Source organism: Nyctereutes procyonoides, unplaced genomic scaffold, assembly GCF_905146905.1.
Source record: "Nyctereutes procyonoides isolate TBG_1078 unplaced genomic scaffold, NYPRO_anot_genome, whole genome shotgun sequence".
Taxonomy (NCBI): Eukaryota; Metazoa; Chordata; class Mammalia; order Carnivora; family Canidae; genus Nyctereutes; species Nyctereutes procyonoides.
Window position 1 is genome coordinate 16,336,022 of NW_026575132.1, and position 26,603 is coordinate 16,362,624.

At 39.9% G+C, this 26,603-nt stretch overlaps 1 protein-coding gene across 4 annotated transcripts in view; it reads right to left on the bottom strand.

Moving 5' to 3' along the window:
* Positions 1-26,603, bottom strand: part of PLEKHM3 (pleckstrin homology domain containing M3) — a 173,666-nt gene that overhangs the window by 80,842 nt on the left and 66,221 nt on the right. For all 4 annotated transcript variants that reach the window (XM_055345361.1, XM_055345359.1, XM_055345360.1 and 1 more), the window contains exon 5: positions 15,034-15,227. In XM_055345361.1, coding sequence (XP_055201336.1) covers positions 15,034-15,227 — 194 coding nt within the window. The remainder of the gene's footprint in view (positions 1-15,033; positions 15,228-26,603) is intronic.

Sequence of the window (26,603 nt, forward strand, 5' to 3'; positions counted from 1 at the left end):
TTCAGGGTAGGAAGACAGAAGCCAGACTGCAGAGGGGTAGAGGACCATGGATTACTCTTTGAAGAAGTTACCCTTTAAGAAAGGAGAGAAATTGGGCCATGGCTAAAAAAGGATGTAGGACTAAGAAGGGATCCTTTAAAAAAAAGAAAGAAAGAAAGAAAGAAAGAAAAGAACAAAAATGTATTATTTCAATTTAAATACTTTTCAATTGTAGTTAACATTAGTTTCAGGTGTACAGCAAAGTGATTCAACATCATATATATCACAAAATAAATACTGTGGGTCTAGTTACCATTTGTCACCATACATAGGTATTACAATGTTAACTGTATTCCCTACACTACACTTTACATCTCTGTGACTTTTTTATAACTGGAAGTCTGTACCTCTTAATCCTCTTCACCTATTTCACCCATCCTTTACTCACCTCTTCTAGCAACCACCAATTTATTATCTGGGTCTTTTTCCATTTTTTGTTTATTCATGTTTTGTTTCTTAGATTCTACATATAAGTGAAATCCTATGGTACTTGTCTTTCTCTGACTTATTTCACTTAGCATAGCACCCGCTATATCCATCTGTGTTGTTACAAATGGCAAGATTTAATTTTTGAAATCAGACTATGGCCGAGTAATATTCCATGCACACTCACATCAGTTTCTTTTCTTTTTTTTAAGATTTATTCATTTATTTATGATAGAGAGAGAGAGGCGCAGAGACACAGGAGGAGGGAGAAGCAGGCTCCATGCCGGGAGCCCGACATGGGACTCGATCCCGGGACTCCAGGATCGCACCCTGGGCCAAAGGCAGGCGCTAAACCGCTGAGCCACCCAGGGATCCCCACATCACAGTTTCATAATTCATTCATCCACTGACAGACACATAGGCTGTTTCCATATCTTGGCTACTGTAAATAATGCTGCAATGAACATAGGGGTACATATCTTTCTGTGTTAATATTTTCATTTTATTTAGATAAATCCCGAAGTGGAATTGCTGTATATGGTTTTTGTTCTATTTTTAATTTTTGGAGGAACTATTATACTGTTTCCATAGTGGTTGCACCAAGTATATTCCCACAAACAGTGCATAAGGGATCCTTTTATTCCTACATCTTCACTAACATTTCATTTCTCCTATTGATACTAGCTCTTCTGCAAGGGAGGCCATATCTTACTATGGCTTTGGTTTGCATTTCCCTGATGATCAGTGATGCTGAGTATCTTTTCATGTGTCTGTTGACTGTATGTTTTCTTTGAAGAAGATGTTTATTTTAGGTCCTCTGTCCATTTTTTAATCAGGTTTTTAAAATATATTTTGGATATTAATACCTTATTATATCATTTGTAAGTATCTTCTCCTGTTCAGTAGGTTACCTTTTCATTTTATTGATAGTTTTCTATCTTGGGCAAAAGCTTTTTGTTTGATATTGTTTATTTTTGCTTTTGTTGTCCTTCCCTGAGGAAACATCCAAAAAAATTGCTAAGAGTGATGTACAAAAGTTTACTGCCTGTTTTCTTCTGTAAGTTTTATGGTTTTAGGTCCTATATTTAAGTCTTTAATTCATTTTGTTTATTTTTGGTATATGGTTTAAGAAGGTGGTCTAATTTTCCCAGCACTGTTTATTGAGACTGTCTTTTCCCCGTTGTATATTCTTGCTTTCTTTGTTGTAGTTACTTGACCATGTAAATGGGTTTATTTCTGGGCTCTCTATTCTGTTTTATTGATTTGTTTTTGTGTCAGTACCATCCTGTTTTGATTGCTACAGCTTTATAATATAGCTTGAAATCAGGAGGCATGATATCTCAAGATTGTTTTTGCTATTCAAGGTCTTCGCTGGTTCCATACATATTTTAGGTTTACTTGTTCTAGTTCTGTGAAAAATGCTATTGGTATTTTGATAGGGGTTGCACCGAATCTGTAGACTACTTTGGGTAATATGGACATTTTAACAATATTCCTTCAAACTGTGAACATGGTATATTCTTCTATTTATTTTTCTTCCATTTTTTTCATTGGGGTTTTTCACCTTGGTTACATTTATTCCTAGGTATTTTATTCTTGATACACTTGTAAATGGGATTGTTCTCCTAATTTCTCTGTTAGTGTATAAACATTCCAACAGATTTCTATATTTTTGTATGCTGCAACTGTACCAAATTCATTTAAGTTTTTTTTTTTTTAAAGATTTATTTATTTGAGAGAAAGACCAAGAGCAAGGGGAGGGGCAGAAAAAGAGGGAGAAAAGCAAACTCCCCCCTGAGGTTGGAGCCCAATATGGGGCTTGATCCCTGGAGCCCCACATCATGACCTGAGCTGAAATCAAAAGTCAGATACTCAACTGGCTAAGCCACTCAGGCGCCCCTGTTCTAACAGGTTTTAGTGGAGTCTTTAGGGTCTTCTATATATAGTAACAGTCACAGTTTTACTTCCTCTGTTCCAATCTGGATACCTTTTCTTTCCCTTTTTTTGTGTGACTGCTGTAACTAAAACTTCCAATACAACATTGAATAAAAGTGATAAAAGTGGGCATCTTTGTCTTGTGCTTGATCTTAGAGGAAAAGCTTTCAGCTTTTCACCATTGAGTATGATGTTAGCTATGGATTTGTTATATATATGGACTTTATGTTGAAGTATGTTCCCTCTATACCCACTTTGAGAGTTTTTATCATAAATGGATGAATTTTGTCTAATGCTTTTTCTGCATCTATTGAGATGACCATATGATTATTACCCTTCTCTTGTTAATGTGCTGTTATCAGATTGATTTTGTAGATATTAAACCCTCCTTGTGGGGATCCCTGGGTGGCTCAGCGGTTTAGCGCCTGCCTTTGGCCCAGGGCGCGATCCTGGAGTCCTGGGATCGAGTCCCACATCGGGCTCCCAGCATGGAGCCTGCTTCTCCCTCCTCTTGTGTCTCTGCCTCTCTCTCTCTCTGTCTCTCTCTCTCTCTCTCTCTGTGTCTATCTCTATCATAAATAAATGAATAAATCTTTTAAATAAATAAATAAATAAATAAATAAATAAATAAATAAATAAATAAATAAATAAATAAATAAATAAATAAAATAAACCCTCCTTGTATCCCAGGAATAAATCCCACTTGCCTGTGGTATATGATCTTTTTAATGTATTATTGGCTTTGGTTTGCTAATATTTCACCAAAGATTTCTGCATCTATCTTTAGCAGAGCTATTGATCTGTAAATCCTTTTTTTTGGGGGGGGGGGAGGAGTAGTGTCTTTGGTTTGGTAGCAGGATAATGCTGGCATTGTAGAATGAATTTGGAAGCATTTCTTTCTCTGAAATTTTTGGGAATATTTTGAAAAGAACAGGTATTAACTCTTCTTTAAATATCTGGTGGAATTCACCTGTTGTGAAGCCTTCTGGTCCTGGACTTTTGTTTGCTGAGAAGTTTTAAAATTACTGTTTGAATTTCACTACTAGCAATGCTAGCAATGGTCTGTTCAGATTTTCTATTTTTTCCTGATTCAGTCTTGGAAGATTATACATTTCTAGGAATTCATCTATTTCTCTAGCTATCCAATTTATTGTTCATATTAGTCTTTTATAACCCTTTGTATTCCTCTAGTGTTGATTATAATTTCTCTCATTTCTGATTTTACTTATTTGAGCCCTTTCTCTTTTATTCTTGATGAGTCTGGCTAAAGGTTTATCATTTTTATCTTTTCAAAGAACCAACTCTTAGTTTCATTGATCTTTTTTATCATTTTTTTTGTCTCTATTTCATTATTATTTCCTTCCATTAAATTGGGTTTTGCTTGTTCCTCTTTTTCTAGTTCCTTTAGCTGTAAGGTTAGACTATTTGAAATTCTGTTTCTTGTGATAGGCCTGTATTGCTATGAACTTTCTATTTGCAACTACTTTTGCTGGGTCCCCTAGATTCTAGGATGTTGTTTCTAATTTCATTTGTCTCAAGGTAACCTTTAAATTTCCTCTTTGATTTCTTCACAATCCATTGATTGTTTAGTAGCATATTTAAATGCTAAAATGAAGGTGCTAGTATAAGAGAACCTATAGATACAAAAGTAGGGATAACTGACAGAGCCTGGCCAGAGCCTCTCAATGGCCTTGAGAAAATGCGGTGCGGACCGAGCAGGAAAGTCTTTAAATACACCTATTTGCACACATATGCACGCACACACACAAACACACATGTCTCCTGTATTTTCTTTTCTTTTTTTTTTTTTCTCCTGTATTTTCTTAACTAAATTGCTTCAGGTTTCCACTACAATGTTATATAAAAGGTAGTTACTAATTTTTCCAATGTTCCCTTTAAGGGGGGGACATCCTGGGAACCAAAAGGCTCCAAACTACCTGAAAGTAATCTAATTTAGCCATCCTCTGGTAAACATGATTTTTGCTACAGAAGGGTACTGCTTTTTGCTTTCTGACAAGGCTGCTGTGTTCAAGGTTTTCTGTGATTAAATGACCTTATTGCACTGCCGGGCTATTAACCATCAGATCTGACAACATTTCTCCAGCAAGCCAACTATGGGAACAGCCCTGTCCGTGCCAGTGCAAGTTCATCTGGTCAGTCCTGACATCAGAGCCCAAAGACAAATGTATGAAGGAGTGTCAACTCCACAACTTTAGTCATCCATCAAGGGAAACCACATTACTGGCAGGTAGCACTATCAAGTTCTCTGATACCAAAGACCAATAAAGAAACTTGCTAAGGAATGATGGAAACCAAGAAGCACAATCATTTCTAATGCCAAAGTTTTCTATTTTACCATCTTCAGAATTGCCCTACACACCAAGAAGGTAACTTGCTTGAATGAGAAAGATGAGAAAAGATGAAAATTAAAAAACATCATATATGATTCAGAGTCTTTATGTTATGCAGCTGGTACTTGGGGTTAAAATGCAGAGATAATTGCCTATGAAATCAAAGGCAACAGTCTTTATAAAAAAGGTAGGGGTCCTCATTCCATTTTGTACTTAGGACACTGAGTCAAAAAAAATCAAGACTCATTTAACCCAACTGATTTCTGAGGTCTTTACTTCAGCTTCCACCAAACTCTGTCATGAGAGAAGAGGGACTAGGTCAGACTCTGAAGTAAGTAAATGCTTTGCAGGATTTTGAAAGATTTAATAATATCACCATTTCCCTGAAGCTCAGTTCTTGGAGGTGCACACCTGGCATTTAAAAACCCAGTGATTAATATGTGAAGAAAGGGGGTGCCTGGGTGGCTATGTTGGTTGGGTGTCTGCCTTCCTCTGGGGTCATGATCCCAGGGTTGTGGGATTGAGCCTTGAGTGAAGCTCCCTGCTCATCAGAGAGGAGCCTGCTTCTTCCTCTCCCTCTGCTGCTCCCCCTGCTTGTGCTTGCACTCTCTCTGTCAAGTAAATAAAATCTTTTTTTAAAAATGTGAAAAAGTTTGTAATGGAAATGTTAGCACGTGTAAGAAATAGGTTTTAAAGAAAAGACCCATCTACACACACAACGCACACACACACACACACACACACACCCACCACCACCACCACAGAAAACCTCCAACTTTGATTCTAAGTCATAATAGTCTAAACGAAGAATATGGATAGAAGTGCATAAAGAATAATTTAAAAAAGGAAACCATTTATTCATGTAGCATTATTGTGTTTTCCAAGAATATGTGCTCTAGGTTGGGTAATTTGCACTATGTTGAGAGGGCTGCGTAGCACCCACACTGAAATCAGTAATGTGATTTTAGCACCGTGAAACATCCCCAGGGAGATGCAATTTGGTGTTCTTGATATGAGCTGCAAACTCTTCCTGCAATCGTTACATTAGGCTGAACGTGGACAGGAATCATATGTCTCGCCATGCTCCCAGCTAATGGAAAAACAATTTTAAATCAAAGGCGGATATTTTGATAGCAACCCATGTGGAAGAAACAAGCTTCGATCATTTCTCTAGATGCTTCATTTTATTAATCCCATTGGTGGAAAAAGTAGCAAGATTGCATCAGACATATCTTGACAGATAGTTATGGGAAATCAGGGCCTCTTTTACCTGCTCATTGAAAAATTGTGTTAAGTTTCTCAGTAACAATCCAAAGCCTTAGTAGGAATATCTGGGAAGTAATTTTGGTTGTGATTATTCTATGTATCACAGTTATAGATCCTAGCTGAAAAGTCTTATAAGTATTTTTTAACAATTCCAAGAACATAACATTTATCTAACTGCACGGAGTTTTATTTTTTTGTTCTCTCGAAAATGATTTTATTTATTATTTTTTTAGAAAATGATTTTTAGATCATTTTTGTGTGTTTTATTTCCTCTCAGAATAAGAAAAAATCAATACATAACTTGCCAGGATTCCTTTTTCACAGTTTATTAATCTGTTTAGTTTTAAAGGATACTGTCTTTTGCAGTCTGTAGCCACCTTTTAGCCTGCTGATATTGTTATATAATTTGCTAAATAAGATCTCTGAAGAAAATGAAGGAAGGTGGGGGAGCTATTAAGAGATCAGGAGGTTACATGACTTGAAAATCTTAGATGTTCTAGAAGTCATCCAAGGGAAAAGGAATTCTTAAAGTAGAATGAAAACAATGATTGTTTTGAAAGCAAAAACATCCTGTGTTTTAGTAGTTTTGAAGTCCTGATAGGTTCATAATGTTAAGACTAAAGCCCCAACTACAGCTAACTTGAAAAATAAAGCCACAAAATCTGGCTAATATTAAATCTTAGAAAGAACAAAGTCATATTCATTTACTGAACCTAAGTGTTCTCTTATATACTTAACAATCTTACTAATGCTTATTCTTCTAAAATTCAACATTAACCAGTCTTTGTTGGCTAATAATTGTACAATTATATCTCAGATTTTGGTTATAAGACAGTCCTCACACGCAGGTCAGAGACACAGCAAGTCATGTCTGTGTAGATTGTGTTTTAAGGCTGCCCTAAGAGATATATCTTAATAAGCTAGCCTCCTAAATTAAGCGTATTCAATTCCCAACAGCTTGCAATCATTCCTCTTTGCAACAGATAACCCCTACACCTAATATGTCTGATTTTGAAGGGCGAAGTGTTGGTAGAGGAAGGTGAGGTATTGCTATGAAATGATCTCTCTCAGCTTATTATTAGTTCATGCATGCTTTTGGGCACACTAAATAATATCCTCATTTACTTTTTCCAAGATCAATGGTATATATCAAAGCACCATTTTTTCTGTTTAGTGAATCATGCTTAAGACAAATATTTACTGGCATAAAAAGATGTTCAAAATATACTAGATGCAATGATTGAGTTAAAATTAGTATGTACAGTATGAAACCATTTCTATGGGGAAAAAATAATCAGAGGAAAAAGTCTGAAGAGATATGTACCAAAGTGGTAGGATAATGGATGGCTTTCTTATTTTTGTTTTCTATACTGACTGGTATCTTTTCGTAATAAGAAAAAAAAAAAAACGGGATCTCTGGGTGGCTCAGCGGTTTAGCGCCTGCCTTCACGCCCAGGTCATGATCCTGGGGTCCCGGGATGGAGTCCCACATCAGGCTCCCTGCATGGAGCCTACTTCTCCCTCTGCCTGTGTCTCTGCCTCTCTCTCTGTGCCTCTCATTAATAAATAAGTGAAATCTTAATTTGCTCAAACTCTTTTTTTTAAGTGGGTAGAATCTTGGCAACAATATTTTATTCATTTAGCTAATTTGTTCACCAAATATTGATAAAGCCCTCACTATATGTCAGGTATGGCTCTAAGCTCTGGGGATATAGCAGTGAACAAAACAGATGAACCTTTCGTAGCTTAAACCTGGTGGGGAAAGCAGGCCACTGCATATGGCTGTGAGCAGAGCACATAGACTGAGCAGAGCACAACCTCCATATCCATGCATGACAGTCCAAGAGATGGAGACAGACAAAATACCATGCTATATGGTAGTAAGTACAGAAAGAAGACAGGTAGTATGTGTGGGGGGAGGAGGAGTCAAGGATACTTTATTAATGTGACAGTTGTGTAAAGGACCTAAAAGAGGTAAGGAAGCAACCCTGCAATTACCTAGGAAAAGGAAAAACAAGGATGGAAACTCACACAAGAGCCTGCTGAAAGACCAGAAAAGGCCAGTGTGACCAGAGCAGAAGAATAAGGGGACAGGTAGTAGGAGGTGAGAACAAAGAGGTGACTGGAGATGACACCATACATGGACTTGGCTTTTACCTGGGGTGAGAGGAGAAGCTATTAGTTTGGATGAAGACTGACATCATCTGATCTACCCATTGGCTTGAACTGTAGTTGATGAACAGATTGAAGGGGAAGATCAGTTACTGCAAATAATGCAGGGGAAAGAGGCTGGGACCTGGGTGGTAGAAGGGGAGGTGATGATGATTGGATGTATTTTGAAGGTGAAGCCAATAGGATTTGCTGAGGGACTGGATGTGGACAGGGGAAAAGGGCTTTGGCCTTGAACAGCAGGATGGCTAGAGGTGCCAGTAAGCTAGACGGGAAGTCTGCAGCAGGCACCGTTGATAACGGCAGTGGGCTCAGGAAGATGCATTCTGCTATTCTGCTCTGGGCACATGAAGTTTAAGATGCCGGCAAATGGCTAACAGACATTTCAACTTTTGTACTTAGTCTCCCCTCAACTCAGTAGAAAGACGGTTTTCCCCAGGGTAACAAAGGAAGGAATGGGAATCAGATGACACTGATGGGGACTGGTCTAAGAGCTGAGCCACCTGCTGAATTCTGCTGGAAAGAAGACACACACCCATACTCCTTCTTTTTTTCCTGGTACTCACCTGGATAAATGATGTTAGTAAGAATGAGAAACTTTATGAGAGAAATTTCTGTTAAGTAAAGCTGATATTTCAGTGAGAAATAATCCTGGATATAATTATAAATTTGAGTAAAATGTGGGACCAAAGGCCAGAAAAGGTGACTTAAAAGGTAGCAGAATTGTGTTTGGTATTCTCCCAATACTCCAAAGTTGAGCTGTTAAACAAGTAGGACCAAACGTTCCCCAACACAGTTCTGCCCTAAGCAACTGGGAGGATAGGTGTAACATTTCCAAATGGCCTTAACTAGTGTTGGAGAGAAACTAGTTTTAAATTTATAACATGATAGGAACTTTGGATTCACCAAGTACTCCAAGTCCCCAAATCACATTTTGATGACAGAGAATGGGAAAAACTCAGATATCCATATTAATTTCTAGAATGCCTTTCCCTGGACTGAATGGTGTACTTCAACACTCAGACGAAAAAATAGGATTTAAGGGGCACTGGGTGGCTCAGTGGTTGAGCATCTGCCTTTGGTTCAGGGAGTGATCCCGGTCCTGGGATCAAGCCCCGCGTCAGGCTCCCTGCAGGGACCCTGCTTCTCCCTCTGCCTCTCTGTGTATTTCTCACGAATGAATAAATAAATAAAATGTTTAAAGAAAAATAAGATTTAAATTTCTGAAAAGCTAGTCCAAATAGCTGGTGTCAGTTGGATGATATTTTCAGCAGTCCAAGGTAAAATGAGGAAAAGAGACTAGAATGAATTTTATAATCTATTTGATTTTAGGGGCACCCAGGTGGCTCAGCTGGTTTAAGTGTCTGCCTTTGGTTCAGATCATGATCCTGGGGTCCTGGGATGGAGCCCCACATCAGGCTGTCTGCTCAGTGGGGAGCCTGCTTCTTCCTCTCCCCCGTGCTTGTGCGTGCTCTCTCTTAGGTGGATAAATAAAATCTTAAAAAAAAAAATCTATTTGATTTTTTTTTCTTTTTTTCTTTTTTTTTTTTCTATTTGATTTTAAAAAGCTGTTTGACTTTTGAGGTCATTTTTTAAAATACTACTATGTTCTTTTATGAAATGGTGAGAAATCCGTGGTAATGTTTAAGTTCATTCTGGTTAAAGATATGTATGTAAGACAACCTTATAGATATCTCCATATTCGTGTTTTAAATTTACAGGACTGTGAAATGGAAAGGTCTGATAAATGCCGTCTTAGGGAAAATGCACTTGTTAACACTAAGCCAGTTGTCATGCTTGCCCTCCTAGGCTGCCTGAGCAACTGTGAGCATAAGAGTGCCTGTGTCAGCAACCCCACCTTCCCCCTCATGGGACATCACCATCTGCCACCTCCCTGCCAGGCTTCCCACTCTTCTACATGACCTCAATCAAGGCTTCAGGAGAATTAGAAGTGGTTCCTGTTAAGAGTCTGGAGGCCTCTGGATGCTGCCACCACCATCAGCAGCAAATATACTGGAGAAAGCTACGGTGACCTTGTTCTGAGCGGGCACTCTGCTGCTCACCAGCTTTGTCACATCTGGCAAGTCACATAGCATCTCAGAGTCACAGTTCTTTCTCTTTCTTCTAAATAACATCTGTTTCCCATCTTAAAGGACTGTTGTGAACAAATAATATATTTATGGGAAAGCACTTTTTAATTGATAAACCATAATTATCTTACATGAGCCCCAGGCATCACCATAAATAAATGAAATAGGGCAGAGAGAAAAAAAACAGGGTAGCAACGTAGTCTACAGTGAATGACTCTGGGTTTGGGGAGAACAGAAGCAGGAGAGACCATGCAAAGTGGAGCGCCCAGGATCTAATGCTAAGTGACCACTGCCCCTGTGTAATCAGAGCTGCTGGTTTCCTCAGACACCAGGGAGTTTCACTGTGCATACATGAAAACACCCAGGGTATTTAAAGGTTAGCAACTAATTCACAACTTTAAAAGCCAGAGAGACCATTCCTGAAAGGCCAAACAAAACATGTCCGAGGGCAAATTTGGCCCTGAGGTGCCCATTTGTGACGTGTGATGTACACACACATCCATGTGATGTTCCTGTTGTTCAGGATACACAGGGCTAAGATCCGCCGCCATTTCTTCTTAGTGTCCCTCCCCAAGACTTCCCTATGGCTGCTGACACAGCTGTGTCCTCACAGTGCTAAGATTTTTCCGAGAGTTCTTCATGTACCTTCATGTGTGGACACTGTAAATAACTCTTCTCATGAAAAGTTAACTAGGCCTTGAACCAATCCAACAGGGTCACCATCTGGTAGTCCTCAAGAACAGTGAACTGTCAGCACTGTAAACATTTTAGACTTCATGCAAGACACTGACTTTTTCTACACTAATCATCCCTGCCAGTCAAGATTTGCAGTATGGGTTCAGGAACAAGGCATTCATTTAACAACAATAACAAGAATACTGAGGATGAAGACCGGGCGGTCATCATAATGAAAGGTCTAAAAGCAAACTGTGACTTCCCTAATAAGGCGACGACCAAAGTTAGCTCTCTGGCTGTGGAGCACCAATACGATTAATCAGTCTGTTTTCAGTTTTCTCACGACAGCAATATTAACAGTTTGCTTTATTCTGTTTATATGGTGCTGACAGGTCTTCAGCATGTTGGGCCTACTTGCTGGAGATTAATGGCTACTCCTATATGGAGGTAAAAACCAGGCAAAGAGAGAACGCCTTTCACAACTAGATAAGAACTGGCTTCTCTTGCTCTCCTTTTGTTCCCCTCTATTAATTTCTATCAGGGTTATGTAAGATTAGTTGTGTATAGTAGGTTTCTCTTAAGTTTAAATTCTACTTTAAATGAATGCTCTGTCCCCAAGTGACACAGAAACAAAGGGAACTTTAAATATTACTTCTGGTTGATGAAGAGATGCTAAGTTTATCATCTTATCAAGGGTGCAGCTGGCTAATTTTGTTTTTAAAATGTCAGACTCCTTATAAAGGTAAAAGATAGGTAAGAGAGGGCTTCTGGTGACAGGAATTTGAGTATATTCGGTGGGTAATGGCTCCTCTTTGCACCTATGGTTATGTAGTGCACACTGTAAGAAGGCAGAAATGATATTAAGTATGGCCTGCTGCAAGAAGTACAGGCATCCCAAAAATCTCAGACCTATTGTACAAAATGGTCTTATTTCAAATCTTTTTATTTTGAAATAACTCCAGACCAGCCCCCTGTAAGAACTGCTTGACACTGGTATACTTTTCTCTGTGCCAGGGTGGGAAGACATGGTAAACCTAAATGCTATTTTAATAGCATCTAAGTATAGAGAAACTAAGATAGCAAATTAAAAAAAAAAATCAACCTGTCTCCTCTAGGGTTCTGTAGGAATCTCATTCTTTGGTCTTAGGGAACCTCCTGCTGCACTCATTTTTATGCAACAACTGCATGAATAAGTATGCGTTGTATACACAGGAACCTCAGGTCCGAACCTCAGGTCCTATGGCCAGGATGAGCTCTCCAGCCCACTTCCTCTGGCTCACTCCTCTCCTGACATAGGAGAAGGGAACTGGTTCCAGTAGATAGGGCATCAGGGGTGGCTTTTAAGTGGAAATTTGGGTTTTTTAAAAAGATTTTATTTATTTATTCATTAGAGACACAGAGGCAGAGGGAGAAGTGGGCTCCATGCAGGGAGCCTGATGCAGGACTTGATCCCGGGACTAGGGTATCATGCCCTGAGCCAAAGGCAGATGCTCAACCACTGGCCACCCAGGCATCCCTTAGGTGGAAACTTCTAACAAAGATTTTTAAAGCCAGAGATAAATAAGAACATTCTAGATAGTAAAACAGTATTAATAATGGTATTTATTGAGTGCTTACTATGTATAAGCACTACTGTTTAAGCACTTTAGTTGTAAAAAACCAATTTAATTCCCACATTAAAGAAAGTTAAATCATGTTTCAAGTACAAGATAATTGACAGTAGACCAACATACTGGACTAGATTTGAAAAGATCTTGAATTCCATATTGTACTTAAATAATTTGCCTGATGAAGGTTCATGAGAGAGGGAAGAAACCAATGTGAGGCTAGCTAGTCTGAAGGATATTGCAATAGTCTTGAGACTCCAAGCCAGGGTGGTACATTTAAAGTGAAAAGGAGAAGAAAGATTTGAGACTTATCTCTAAAACATAACCAATTAAAATTTTTTGACTGCTTTGATTTTTTAGTTCCATTGTCATTCAATATTCAATTATTTTTGAGGGTTTCAGATGGGTCAGGCATTGTACTAAAGGATATCTAAGAAAAAATAAAGTCCAAAGATCAACTCCTTCCTCAAAATTGGGCTACTAGCCATCATTCAGTGGTCTAAAGTGACACCACAGTAGACATCCATCCATTCCTCCCTCCTTCCTTTCATTCAAAACTTACTGAGTGCCTACCTGTGCCAGGAATGTTACATAATGCTCATGAACAAGTGAGGGAAAAAAATGAAAGGAAAAAAAGACTGCTCTCTTCATTTTCATAGCCCTGGGAGTGCCTTCTTTCTGGAACTTCCATTCCTTTTCTGGCCATAGATGCAGGATATGATGATAAACCACCAGACTGCAGCACAGGTATTCTTAGTCATCCAAATGAAGAGCAGATCTATTCAATTTTTAAATGTATGCCCTGGCATATTTATCCAAAGCAAAACACTGTATCTAGGGGCACCTGGGTGGCTCAGACAGCTAAGTGTCTGCCTTCAGCTCAGGTTGTGATCTCAGGGTCCTGGGATTGAGCCCCGTGGTGGGCTCCCTGCTCAGCAAGGCCCCTGCTTCTTCCTCTCCTTCTGCCTTTCCACCCTGCTCAGGCTTACTTACTTGCTCTCAAATGAATTAAAAAAAAAAAACCTTCAAAAAACGGTATCTAACATGATTCCTAAGTGTAGATTTTAATACTCTCTAGAAGGATAGCACAGGAAAAACTAGCTCTGAGCAAAGCCAAAAGTGTGAATAGAACAAATATACTTTGAACAGTATCTGGTACCTGGTGGTACCTGGGTGGCTCAGTGAATGAGCATCTGCCTTTGGCTCAGGTCCAGACCCAGGGCTCTGGGATCAAGTCCTGCATCAGGCTCCTTCTCCCTCTGCCTATGTCTCTGTGTTTCTCATGAATAAATAGATAAAACTCTTAAAAAAAAAAATAAAAACCTTGTATCTAGTTCAGTTGGTAAATTAGAGACACACAATCTTACTGCCTTTCAGGAAAAGCCCTGATCTTTTAAAATTAAGATTTGCCTAGATTTTATAAGAATAAATCCTGACCATTTCCTAGTGCTTTTTGAAAAACAACTAGAATGACTACCACTGAGAAGTATTTTGCTTCGTGGCAGCTGCCTTTTCATTACTATTTTATGAGAGCTTGTCTAGATATTATGTATTCCTCACTATCTACGTTTAGTTCTTTTTAAAATGTCTCCTTCAGATGCCTGGGATTATGTCAGTATCTTTCTAACCAGATCCCAAATACAAACTATATCATTTTAATACTTTCCAAAGGTTCTTTTGCATGTAGGCTCACCTCCAGAAACCATGACTAAGGTGTGCTTTTGGTCATTTCTATTAAAACATTAAAAGGTATTTTTAGGGACCAATGAACACCATCAACAATTATTTCAAGTATAAGATAGTTGGTACATGCCAAGGGTGAGACTTGAAATGCCAATAAAATCTAACTGTAAAAGAAGGAATTTGATGAGAGCAGGCATATTTTAACTTCAGTTTTATTTTGAGGATCTGGACCTGGTATGGACTTGTGTGTTCTATGAATTCTGAGATAGCTATGGAAGAAAAGCCTGCACAGATGGGGACATTTAAAGCAGAATCCTGGGCCTGAGCATCTTAGTCCCAGCCCCCACCACCTGCATCACTTACCACAACCATCTCTGTATGGAAAGTAAGTTTGAATAACTACTTATTTCCACTGAAAAATGTCTTTAAGTTAGAACAGATCAAATGCGTTCATTTTACAAATGGAACTAGGAGAAGTGTAAAATACTCCAGAAGTGATCAAGGAGGACACTCCCATTGATCATCCTCTCACGTTAAGCTACAGAGAGGAGCAGTCTTCACTGTTGGGGAAACTAGTTCCAAGAGTGAAAAGCCTTTAGTTATGCTAAGCTATCCCCTTCGTTTATCTGGGCTCAACCAGAGAGGAATCTGGAGGAAGCAAGTCAAAGACGAGCCCAAAGGGAGAGCCACAGGACTTGGGCAGTCCACATGGGGAAGGCCAGGGAGGTCATCTGACGACCTTCTCAGTGGGAGAGGAAAGCCAAGTGGAGCTGCTTGCCCCCTGTGACCTACCTGCGGCGCAGATCCTCGGCCACAGCGGCCCGGCAGCTGAACAGGTAGGCTCGCAGGGACTTCAGCCGCTGCCGCAGCCGCACCACAGTGGCCAGCGGCTCAGCGTGCAGGTACAGCATGGGGTTCTCCCGCTGGATGTCGATCAGGGGCTCTTCATACACGTACTCCAGGAACTCTTTGGCCTGCTTAGATACCTAGGAGATAAACCTCCTCAGTCAGTCTGGAGAATCATCTGGCTTGCCATACCTCTTCCAACTAGGAGCCAGAGTTTAAGTACCAAAGTCACATTTCTGAACAAGCCAAGAGAAAAAGCCCATAATTTAACTAAATATAAATGTTGGTTTTGCTTTCTCTCTTCCGGAAACTTGTAAAAGTAACCTTGGCATGGAAAGAAATTAATTCTGTATCCTGATTATGGTGATGATTACATGAATCTACATGTGCTAAAATGACACAGAACTATACAGACCCAGGATACTCAAGTCCACTTCTGTTTTTTTGATGTTAGTAATCTAAGACGTAACCAATGGGAGAAACTGGGTGAAAGGTACATGGGACCTCTCTTTACTATCCATGCATCTTCATGTGAATCTATAATCTCAAAACTTAACACTACTGATAAAAGTCTTAATTTTTTTTACTTTTAAAAACCACCTACATGTATATTTACCACTTTTATAAGTAGCCATTTTTTAAAAATAGGTAAATCATGTACATACTAAAAATTCAAAAGGAATAAAAGGATAGCTTAAAAGGACATTATATACAGGATAACTTGTATAAAAAACAGGCTCAAAAACACACTGTAGTGAGCAGAAAGGAGTACTCTTAGTATAACTGAGCTTGGACTGACTGGCTAATCTATCCATCCAATTCTATATCCATTTCTGATACTAAACATCAAAACTATGAGAAAGATAGTTTTAAAATGCCATTGTCAGGTCACCAGAGTGGCTCAGTCAGTTAAGCATCTGCCTCGGGCTCAGGGTTCTGGGATTGAGCCCCACATGGCTCTCTGCTCAGCAGGGAGTCTGCTTCTCCCTCTCTCTCCCTCTGTGCTCCCCCTCAAAGAAGAAGTAAACAAAATCTTTTAAAAAATGTCATTGTCACTAGAGTAGAAACACAAGGTGTCTGAGATACAGAGGGAGTAGCTTAAATAATGTATAACAAGTGGGTAATTTGGGGAACTTTTTACATGCCAATTCACTAATTCTGAGATGTGGATTGGCTAGTGACATGTAGATTTGGCTTAGTTTCTATTTATGGAAGGTAAAACCTCTCTAAAAATTTCCAACAAAACTACTCTAGTACTAGGAGTAAGGATAGAATTCAACATTAAAAATTGAAAATCCACAATGCTTTGCTTTACTCCAGACTAGAAGTTTATTAATGAAGATAAATAGGATGCAGTCCTTGCCCTCAAGGGACTATTTAGTATAAGAGAGAAATATTTAAAACAAAAACTACATGTAGTACAGAGCCTGTCCTCTACTATAAAAGAAATACAGATGGGGTGCACTGGTATCTTGAAGGAGAAATCAACTGTCCTGCGGGGGAAGGGAGCCCTTGGCAAAGCAAGCCACACTGCCTCAAGGTCTAGAAGGATAAACATAAATTCATTTGGTGGGCAAAGATGGTACAGAGGAGAGTACCACAAGTAGATCCAACCATGAAAACAAATCAATATGAATAGGTGGTAACTAAATGTAAGGCTATTGCATGTTGATTAAAACACATTTATGTAATTTAATATTTTCTAATATAAAGCTCAACAAAAGTGTTATGGAGAGATACAAAAAAATGGCCTCGATGTTTTTTTTTTCCTAATGAAAGTCTCATCCCCCCCCCCCCGATTATTAGCAATTATTTTTGAGGTACCTGTTGTGTGATCCTTTGGGGTCCTGCAGAGTTACATAGGGGGTGAAGTTTACAGTCTCTGTAAACCAGCTCACAAAGAGGCACCCAGAATTAGCCAAAACCTTTCACTATTTAACCAGACGGGAAATAACCATTGGCAGGGTAAATAACGCCTCACTTAGAGGCGCAGAGACACAGGTACATGCCAGATAGATACCATAGCCGGTATTAGTGGAGAATAAAGCAGGCATGGCCCTGTCCTCATGTAGCTCAAGGTTCAGTGGAGAAAGAGAGAATTGGGTTCAAATATTTTATTTATCATAGTTAAATATTTGCTATATTTAAATATCTTAAATGAGGAAAAAATGGATGGTGTTCTGGGAAAAGAAGTACAGTCTACTTGAAACTGTTGCTGAAAAATGATGTATTGTACAATTCAATTAGTCTTCCTGGCTCTATTGAGCAGTGTTTATACTGAGTCAGGGCCCTGCTGAATTAGGCTAACAATACTACCTTTTAGTAGGTGAACAGAAGGACAAAGGGCGCTGGCCAGTCTCCCAGGCCTGAAAAGGCTTCTCTCTTCAGGTGGTACTTAAGCCCAAAAGGGGAAAAAAAAAGTATTTTACAGAGACAGTATAAGCAGTGAGACAAATGGCACAGCAGCTACCGACATAAGCTGAAATTACTAAAAACAAAAACAGAGCTAGTTCAATAATGTCTAAGGCACTGCTTCACAAAGTTATTACCAAGGGTTAAGAATACAGAGCATACTGTGACCATGGCTGCCTGAGTAGGTGAACGAACCCCTGTAACTCTGAGGAATGGTTTTGGCAGTGTGGTTGAGCACACACTCACTTTTGAGAATCCACCACTTACAATGGTAAGGGAATTTTTGAAAGAACTAATAAGAATTTGGCATAAAATGCTATTTTTGCAAAATCGAATGCTATATCCCCACTGGTTTCTTAAGTTCTAAATAACCCTGCATACTGGTATAAGGATTCCATTTTCAAACTCAACTATAATTGGAAAGCTTTTTAAAAACGACATTAAACATATATAGTTACTTAGGGAAGGAAGCCAATGATATTCTTAGGTGATAAAGTTTATGTGAGAGAAAGTTTCTTTCCTGTTAACAGAAATATTACATAAATTATACTTGAACACCAAATATATTCCACCTAAGAGCTACTGTCCTATTTCTTGCCAACCAAATTATGAAAACCATGAAAAAGCCCGAGTGCATTTTCTGATATATATAAAAACTCAGCTCATAGGTGCAGATGGATAGGCCCAATACATTTTTAAAAATGGTTTTGGTTGGCATTCTTTTCCATGATCCCGGGAACTCCATTCACATTAGAAGCAACTTTTGTAGGGTCAATAGTTCATTTTTCAAATCTACTGACCTTTTAGTATTTTACTAAATAATATTTAAGGTTTATTAATAATATAATTTCTTTCCATACCTTTTAGCTTATAAACAGACTAAGTTATAAGAGCTCAAGTCTGTGACTTTATTTTATTGCAATTTGTGAACTGGTGTCCCCTTCACAGGGCTGTAGTCCACGGGATTCAGGAGCTGAGCAGGAGAAAGTCGAGGTAGAAAGCAATTTCTCCACACCTCACACACAAGAGTTGTTGGAGGAAACAGCAAGTGGGTTATAATTAGCTACAAATTAATAATGACCAAATCTATATAAACATATGTATTTATAAATAAACATAGTTGTTATTTGAGTAGTAACCATCACTAGTATAGATTTAAACATAATACATCTTTTGTTAAGCTGGTGACGGCTACCTCTTAAAAAGAGTTCTCAAATATTTAGGTTTACGTAATTCTGAGAAAGAGGTTCTGGAATGGTATCCTGGTATGCTCCCCCACAAAAATAGCCCTGGGTAAGACAGCAATGGAGCAAAGGGAATGTTTAACCAGAGACAGCAATTTGGAGATTGGGGCAGGGGAGGCGGATAGTCAGGACTTCAGTTAAAACAGATGAGGGACACCTGGGTGGCTCAGCCTTTGGCTCAGGGCACAATCCTGAGGTCTCAGGATCAAGTCCACATCAGGCTCCTTGCAGGGAGCCTGCTTCTCACTCTGCCTGTGTTTCTGCCTGTCTCTGTCTCTCATGAATAAATTAAATATTAAAAAAAAAAACAGGTGAGAGCAGAGTTTTAGAATAAGAACTGGTACAAATATCTAGTTCAGTTTTTCTCAGACTGTGTTCCAAGGAATACTAGTCCCACAAAAATGGTGTTCTGAGGTCCACCAAGAAAAATGCCACAGGCCACATTCTTCCCTTGGTGATTCAAAGTGTAGCATGTTAGCCTACAAAAGCTTATGGATGTCCTTGTCAGCCTCACATGCTTAGCCCAGCAATTTCCCAAACCTATCTGACTGCAGACAGGCAGCTATGTACTGTCGTACGGGAAACTCAGTCTGGGGCCTGTTTATCAACCGGAGGAAAGGGCTGCTGTCTCTCAACTCCTTCCATCCTCTTGCCATGCTGTGAGCTCCCAGGGATGCTTTCTCTTGAGGGGCCCTGTTCCAGTTACAAAGCTGTCCTAGCTGTGGCCCTCCTATAGAACCCTCTTTTTGAGGAACACCTATTAACAAGCACAGACCTTGTTAATGATCCATGGAACATATTCTGAGAAATGCTGAATTAATATACTTAGTAGGAAAAAAACCATTTTGTGCTTTTTAGTATTATTTATATCACAGTTCTTTTTATTTTTTAACAACTCTACCATAAACTCTCTCATCATCACCCCTCAAAGAAGGTGATGCCTGTCCATGTTCTCTCCTTCCTTTTTTCCAAATACGAAGCCAAGGCATTACAAAGGGAGACTAACCCATGCTATAATTTAGTAGTATGCTGGCCATTTGATTTTAACTATGAAACAAAAATTAAAGTCCAGGGGCCCCTGGGTGGCTGAGTCAGCTAAGCATCTTCCTTAGGCTCAGGTCATGATCCCAGGGTTCTGGGATGGAGCCCTGTGTCAGGCTCCCTGCTTCTCCCGCTCCCTCTGTCTGCTGCTCCCCCTGCTTGTGTTCTCTGTCAAATAAATAAAATCTTGAAAAAGAATTAAAGTCCAGTAACACACCATTTATCTAGAAGTCACTTATTTGTGTATTTGTTTACGGTCTTTCTCCCTCCACTGGAGTACAAGCATTCAAAAGGCAGAGACTATATCTCCACTGCCTAGAACAGTGAGCATGGTGAGTGTTCAATTAATACTTGCTGAAGAAATGAATGAGTGTTTTACAATGCTCTGGCTGTGAGTCTAGACCACACACTCTTACTTTACACACACTTCTAACAGCTATTTGTTTCTAAGTTTACCACATATTTAGAGTTAAGAAAGTCAAAAAGGGGAAGGACAGCTTGAGGCAGCACAGTCACACCAGAAGTGATGGCTGACATCCTGGTACTAAGGAAGAAAAGTGTTTGCAAGAAGATACAGGTAGAAGTGTAGCACACAATCCCTACTGAGGAAATTTGGAATTTGCAGCAAACTCAAAAATGTACAAACCTACATCTAGGAAGGTGTCCTCAGTCTTACTTGTGAATGAAAGAACTTACATTCAGAATGTATAAAGTTGTTCATGGAATCATTACCTGTAATAGCAAAAAACTGAAAAGCAATCATGAAAAAAAAAAGACTGTTTAGGTTGTCATGTGTGTATAAAATGTGTAAAATTCATGACAGAAAATGGAGTGGCTATAAAAAAAGAAAAAAAAGCCGGCAAGCCTAGGAAGAGTGATATGATCTAAATGGAACAGAGAGCTTTCCAAAAGCAGCATGTAGATCATCTATTGCCACTGTTGTGTAAAAAAGCACATACACATAAAATATCTCTGGAAAGATACACAAGAGTAATTTGGTTGCCTGTGGGAAGAAGAATAAGAGAGGTGGGAGGCAGATTAACTCTATGCATGCCCTTTGTACTTTTTGCAACTTGAAATTTGTGGAAGTTTATTCTTCTCTTTCAAACATAAGTGTATAGCAGTGCAAGGTAATTTATTTATGGAAAAGTAGCCTTCTATACCACATTAAATCACACTAAAGTAATCACAGAACAATCATATTTATAAGTCTGAGGCATTAAAAAAGGCAAATGTCAATACATATTTTCTGAAATAGAATATATGGAGCTAATAAGTGAGTTAAAATTTTAGGAATAACAAAAGCAACGATTACATTACTGAAAGTCTGGAGAATAAAGATCATGAAAGGAAAAAAAATGTATCACAATCTTACCACAGTAAAATAACCACTTATTACTTTGGTATAATGTTTCCTTCTTGTATTTTTCCCCATTTATTGTGAAAAATTATGGCAAAAGTCTTACTAAAATCAATCCCAACCATAATACTTCTTGGTGCTCTTAAAACAGGCACTGGGGACTAATGGAGAAGGAATCAGGAGATCTTAAGGTTAATTGCAATTTGTTCACAAAATCTCCAAATGACTCTGAACAAGTGGTTTTTCCCATCAGCGAGCTGCTCTCCAGCTCTGTGAGGGCAGTACAGCTTGCCTTGAATGCCTCTCAAGATGTAGAGATAGGAAATGGTTTATGTAACATGGAAAACCCCTAGCTAAATGGAATGTGAATATTCAGGCTAGAACACAAAAATATTTTTTAAAAGCACAACAGAAGGGAACAATATAGGAAGAGCTGAGGCCAAGTTTGAGGTCCTCACCACCTCTTTGTCCTGCTTGGTATTTTTGAATGGGAGGGCGGAGAGTAGGGGGCAAGTTGCCTTCAAAGAGAATTTCATTAGAAAATGGCTATAGAACACGATGGTAAGGTTTAGCTCCTGGGTAATCCTGGAGCTCAATTCAATTTGCAGGATGTATACCGGAAAATAGATGAAATCCTGCTTTAAAAATAATTAGGAGTATTATTACTCCAGAGGGCAGACAAGGAAATGCTTCAGATGACAGATTTCAATCTGCTCTGCAAAACCATTTTTTCACTCTTAAATGGATATTTAAGCCAGTCACGTACTTCTTATTAAGGAGAGGCGGCAGATCTAGCAGAATGATGTCTGGTCTGGGAAACTGATAGGTCTGAATTGATCCTCACAATTAGAAACATTAAGTTAAATCCTGGTGTCTGAGCAAAGACAAACAGATCCTGGACTAAATGGAATATAGTTACTTAATGCCAGTGAGAGATGATCCTGATAAAATTGACCAGCTCTGTTGTTGCTTTAAAATCTTCCCTGGTCCACTGAGAACCTTGCAAGTTAGGTCTGACAAAGGAGATTTTCCTTATGTACAACATGGATGAAGCGAGGGTACCTAACACCTTCAGTGAGTTACTTATCCTCTCAAATTAAACCTTGTCAATGACCAGCATGGCAAAATGTCTGCTCTAGAAAAAAAGGCTGCAAGCGTCAGTGACAGCTAAACTGATGGTTTCAGTGGCCTTTACAGCTCACTACAAACAGATCTGGATTTCCTCTACCATTTCACATCTCCATAAGCCATGTCTGATTTTCAAATTTTCCTCATTTAGTGCCACCTCTTCTGTTTTAACTCCTCGGAGTGGTACATATTCTTTCTGTTGGCAGGTGTCACTAGCCTAAGCTCTGGGTGACCACGGGGCTGGCAATGCCTCCCTAACTTGCTCTCTGTACACCTCTCTTAGCTGCCAAAGTCCTGCTATAAGCAGATTAATCTAAATAATCTAAACCAAACTCAACCAGCATTCTTTCCCTCTAAATACATTGTTATCTAATACACACAAGGCAAATATATTTATAGCTGATATTCAGAGTGTCAAGTACAAGATGCAGAGGAGAGAATGATAACTCCGTCTGGGAAAGGAAATGAAGTTTAAGACAGGCTCAGTTAGGGCTTGCCACACTGAATGAGGGCAAGGGGACGATGAGAGGTGGGAACCAGCACAGCAGGACTGAGGACTAGGATGCTCATGGAGGCAGGGAGGTAGCGCATGAAGGGGCTAGAAGAGCAGGAATGAGAGATCCCAGGCTAAGAGATTTGTGTTTAACTTGTATACAATCATAGTAAAAGCTGGCATTAGCCAAGCACCCATTGTGCTAGGGGCTTTCTCTGAGTCGTTTTTTTTTTTTTTTTTTTTTTATGATAGGCACACACAGAGAGAGAGAGAGAGAGAGAGAGGCAGAGACACAGGCAGAGGGAGAAGCAGGCTCCATGCACCGGGAGCCCGACGTGGGATTCGATCCCGGGTCTCTAGGATCACGCCCTGGGCCAAAGGCAGGCGCTAAACCGCTGCGCCACTCAGGGATCCCTGAGTTGTTGTTTTAAGCAAACAGCAATCTTATGAAGTGGTTACTATCATCAACACCTCCATTCGAAAAGGTGAAGAGACTGAGACAGAGTACAAAACTTACCCATGGCAAGATTAGGGTTTTCTGAACCACTGCTAGGGCAAAACTTGCAGGCAAGAAGCAGTTAGGAGGCTACCAAACTCCTTCATGGGAGTGACGCCGAAGGTTTGAGTTCGTGGGGTGGGATCACAGGGGCAGAAGAGTGTAAAGCCAGCAGTTGACTTATGCTAACTGATTAGATAGGGCGGGGGTGGCAGAGGGAAGAGCCCAAGCTATCTCCCAGTGCTGGCAATGGGGACTGGTGGGACCACAGACATTCCGGAGGGACATGTTATGAGGGTGATGAAGCTGATTTGGGAGGTATTGAGTTAGAGGGGCCCATAAGATAGGCCTCATCCCCTCACTGATTCAGTGTACATTCTTGCTTATGTACCACATGCCAGAAACTACTGAGACAGGTTCCCTGTGTCCAGGGAGCACACAGAGAAGGGCAGCATAAATGTGAGGATTATGAAAATAATTAAAACAGCTTCCACCATTTAAGCACTTACCAGGATTATCTGCAGATAGCCGGTCCTATTTACCCTATTCACGTGACTTTTGTAGGTAACTATCGGAGTTACAATAAGAATGAATCCTTATTCGACACACACTATGTCCTAGGCACTATTCTAAACACTTGACATGTATGAACCCATGTAACCAGCAGTGGTCCTATGAAGTGTTATTAATGTACTCATTTTACAGATGAGGACACTCAAACATAGGGAGACAACATAACTTGCCCAGGTTAGACAGCTAATAAATGGCCAAGACAAAACCTGAACTTAGGGAGTCTGGGTTCATTTTACAAAGTAGGAAACTGAGGCTCAGGAAAGTTCAAGTAATTTGTCCCAGAAAATCAAGCCCCGAATAAGAGGTGGAAGTAGGATTTGGACAAATGCCTGTTTAACTCCAAGCTGCTGCTACTAAGCCCCTAACTAAGAGTAATTATAGAGACACACACATGGTAGTGGTGGCACGAAGGAGAGAGCCAACAATGCAGCAAATAGGATAGGGTAGGAATATCAGGAAAGATGTTGCCAAAGAGGACATGCTTTTATCAGCTCTGGAAGAATGAAGAAGAGTTCCCCCTATGGATAACAGTACCCATAGTACATGTGGAAGGATGCTCTCTAAACAGGAGAAAAGGGCTCTTTTTCCTGTGATAGGGGAAGCAGTAAGGACAGGTACAAATACAGATACACTTGTAGGAATTCATATCCGTATCTTGTAATTTCAGTGTTGTCCTTGAAGTAGAGGCAAGGTCATATGCTGAAAAGGACAGGGATGAGGCACCCTGAAGACAGTGAAGATGTGGATGGTTATTGGATTGACCAGGAGACAGAGCTGCCCAGGGATATAGAAAGGGTGTCAGCCAAATAGCCCCTCACAATTTTCATGTTTGTTTTAGATTTCAAAAATTACAGATAGGGGACAGTTATGAGTCCCTTCCCCACTTACCTTGCTCCCAGGTTACATTGAAAGCAAGTGTCACACATCTATTAGCAAGGAGGTATAAAAGCAGTCATATGGACTATGTTTGGACAAAGCACTTTGCATGGAAGGTATATTCAAGGCAGATGGACAGCATTCTGGCAGAAGAATCAGAAAAGCTTCTAGTCAGTCAGGTACCAGAATTCGGGCCCAACACAGGACCACAAAAGAATCCTAGGCCTAGAGTACTTCAGTGGCTTAGATTCCCTGACTTGCCAAATTCTGCCTTGTTTATGCATCGGGGGAACTGCAGTATAGTGCAGCTAATGAGTGCAGTATGATTCACAAACCTTGAAGACTACCAGGTTGAAAGTTAGAGCTAAGATGTCATTTAGCAATTAAATCCACAGATCTCCTTTTTAGTAGCAAAACTGGAGTTGGAGATAAAAGTAGGAATCATCAGGGAGTTAAAACCATGAAAGAGAAAAGAGATAATGCAACAGAGTATAAAGTGGGAAAAGGAAACAAAAAATGAAGCCAAGGAACTGCAACATGAAAGGTGTAGGCAGAAGACAAAGAATCAGATAAGGTGAGAGGAAAAAGAGTTCAGGGTAGGAGGAGAACCAGGAGAATTCCTGGTCAAATAGTATATCCCAGAGAAGTCCAGTAGAACAAGAAACTGATGAGGATCAATCACATTTGGCAAAACTGACGGAGGAGCTAAGATCATGAGCAGAGGCAGAAGGAATAAACTTTCCATAGAAGGAGTGATGTTTCTTCTGTGGCTGGAAGGAGGACGAGGAGGATGGGTGTAGATGTGGACAAGTTTAGAAAAGGGTTGTCAGAATTACTGCCCAATCACTCCTATATCGCTATGAAATAGAAGGTAAAGGCACTTCCCAGAGTGACTGGGGCTCGGTGTTTCATCTCTTTAGGATCACAGGTGCTGAAATAAATCAATGTGATGACAGCTACTGATGAAAACGGAAGAGGACTTCCCCAAGCTCCCCACTGGCACCTACATCCACAGACTCTGCCTTTTCTCTTACTTCCTGCTCCAAGCAAAGGGCAACCCTCCTACTGTCTACACGATTCTTACTCAACCACATCATTCTAGCAATTCTCTCTCTCCTAGGTAGTCCACATCAGCATAGAAAATATGCTGTTATTTCTTCCAAAAATCAAACCCAATTTCATCCTACTTCCCCTCTCGTTACTCCTCACACCTCTCCATCCCCTTAGAGCAAAACTTCTCGGGAGCTGTTTGTCCTTGTCTCTTGTTCCTCTCCTGTTCCATGTCAAACTCACTCCCATCAGAGCGTCACTGCCACTGCTCAATTCAAACTGCTCTCATGAAGGTCACTCATTACCTCCACATTCCTAAATCCTATGGTCAATTCTCAGGGTTCATCTTAACTGACCTATGTAGCCTCTGTCACAAGTGATCTGAAGACCTGTTCTATGTGTGGCTGGTTGGACACCCTTGGGTCCTTCTCCCTCACTGTGCACTGTTTGCTCCTCTCCTCTCTACCCTCTTAAGGTGAGTGTCCTGGTGCTCAGACTTCCTCTCCTCCTCTGTTGACTTGCACTTTTACAGCTACCAAGTCTGTTATTTGTACTTCTGGGATAACCTGCTTGGCTGTTAGCAGTTACTTTGCAAAGCTGTTAGCATATACCTGTGCTTCTCACTTCCTCCCTTTTTGAAAAGTAAACAACATTCCAGGTGAAGAGTGGCTCAGTGCACTGCTCCTTGGTGTGGACCGCCACCGAGAAATCCTCATAGCTTTTCTCCAGTTTCTAATTCCAGGGGAGATGGACTTGCTGGAAGACTGACGTTCAAATGAGTAGGAGTGCTACTCTAAGAAATATCTTGAATTATATTAAGTCCTCTCCTTCAGAAGTCACCAG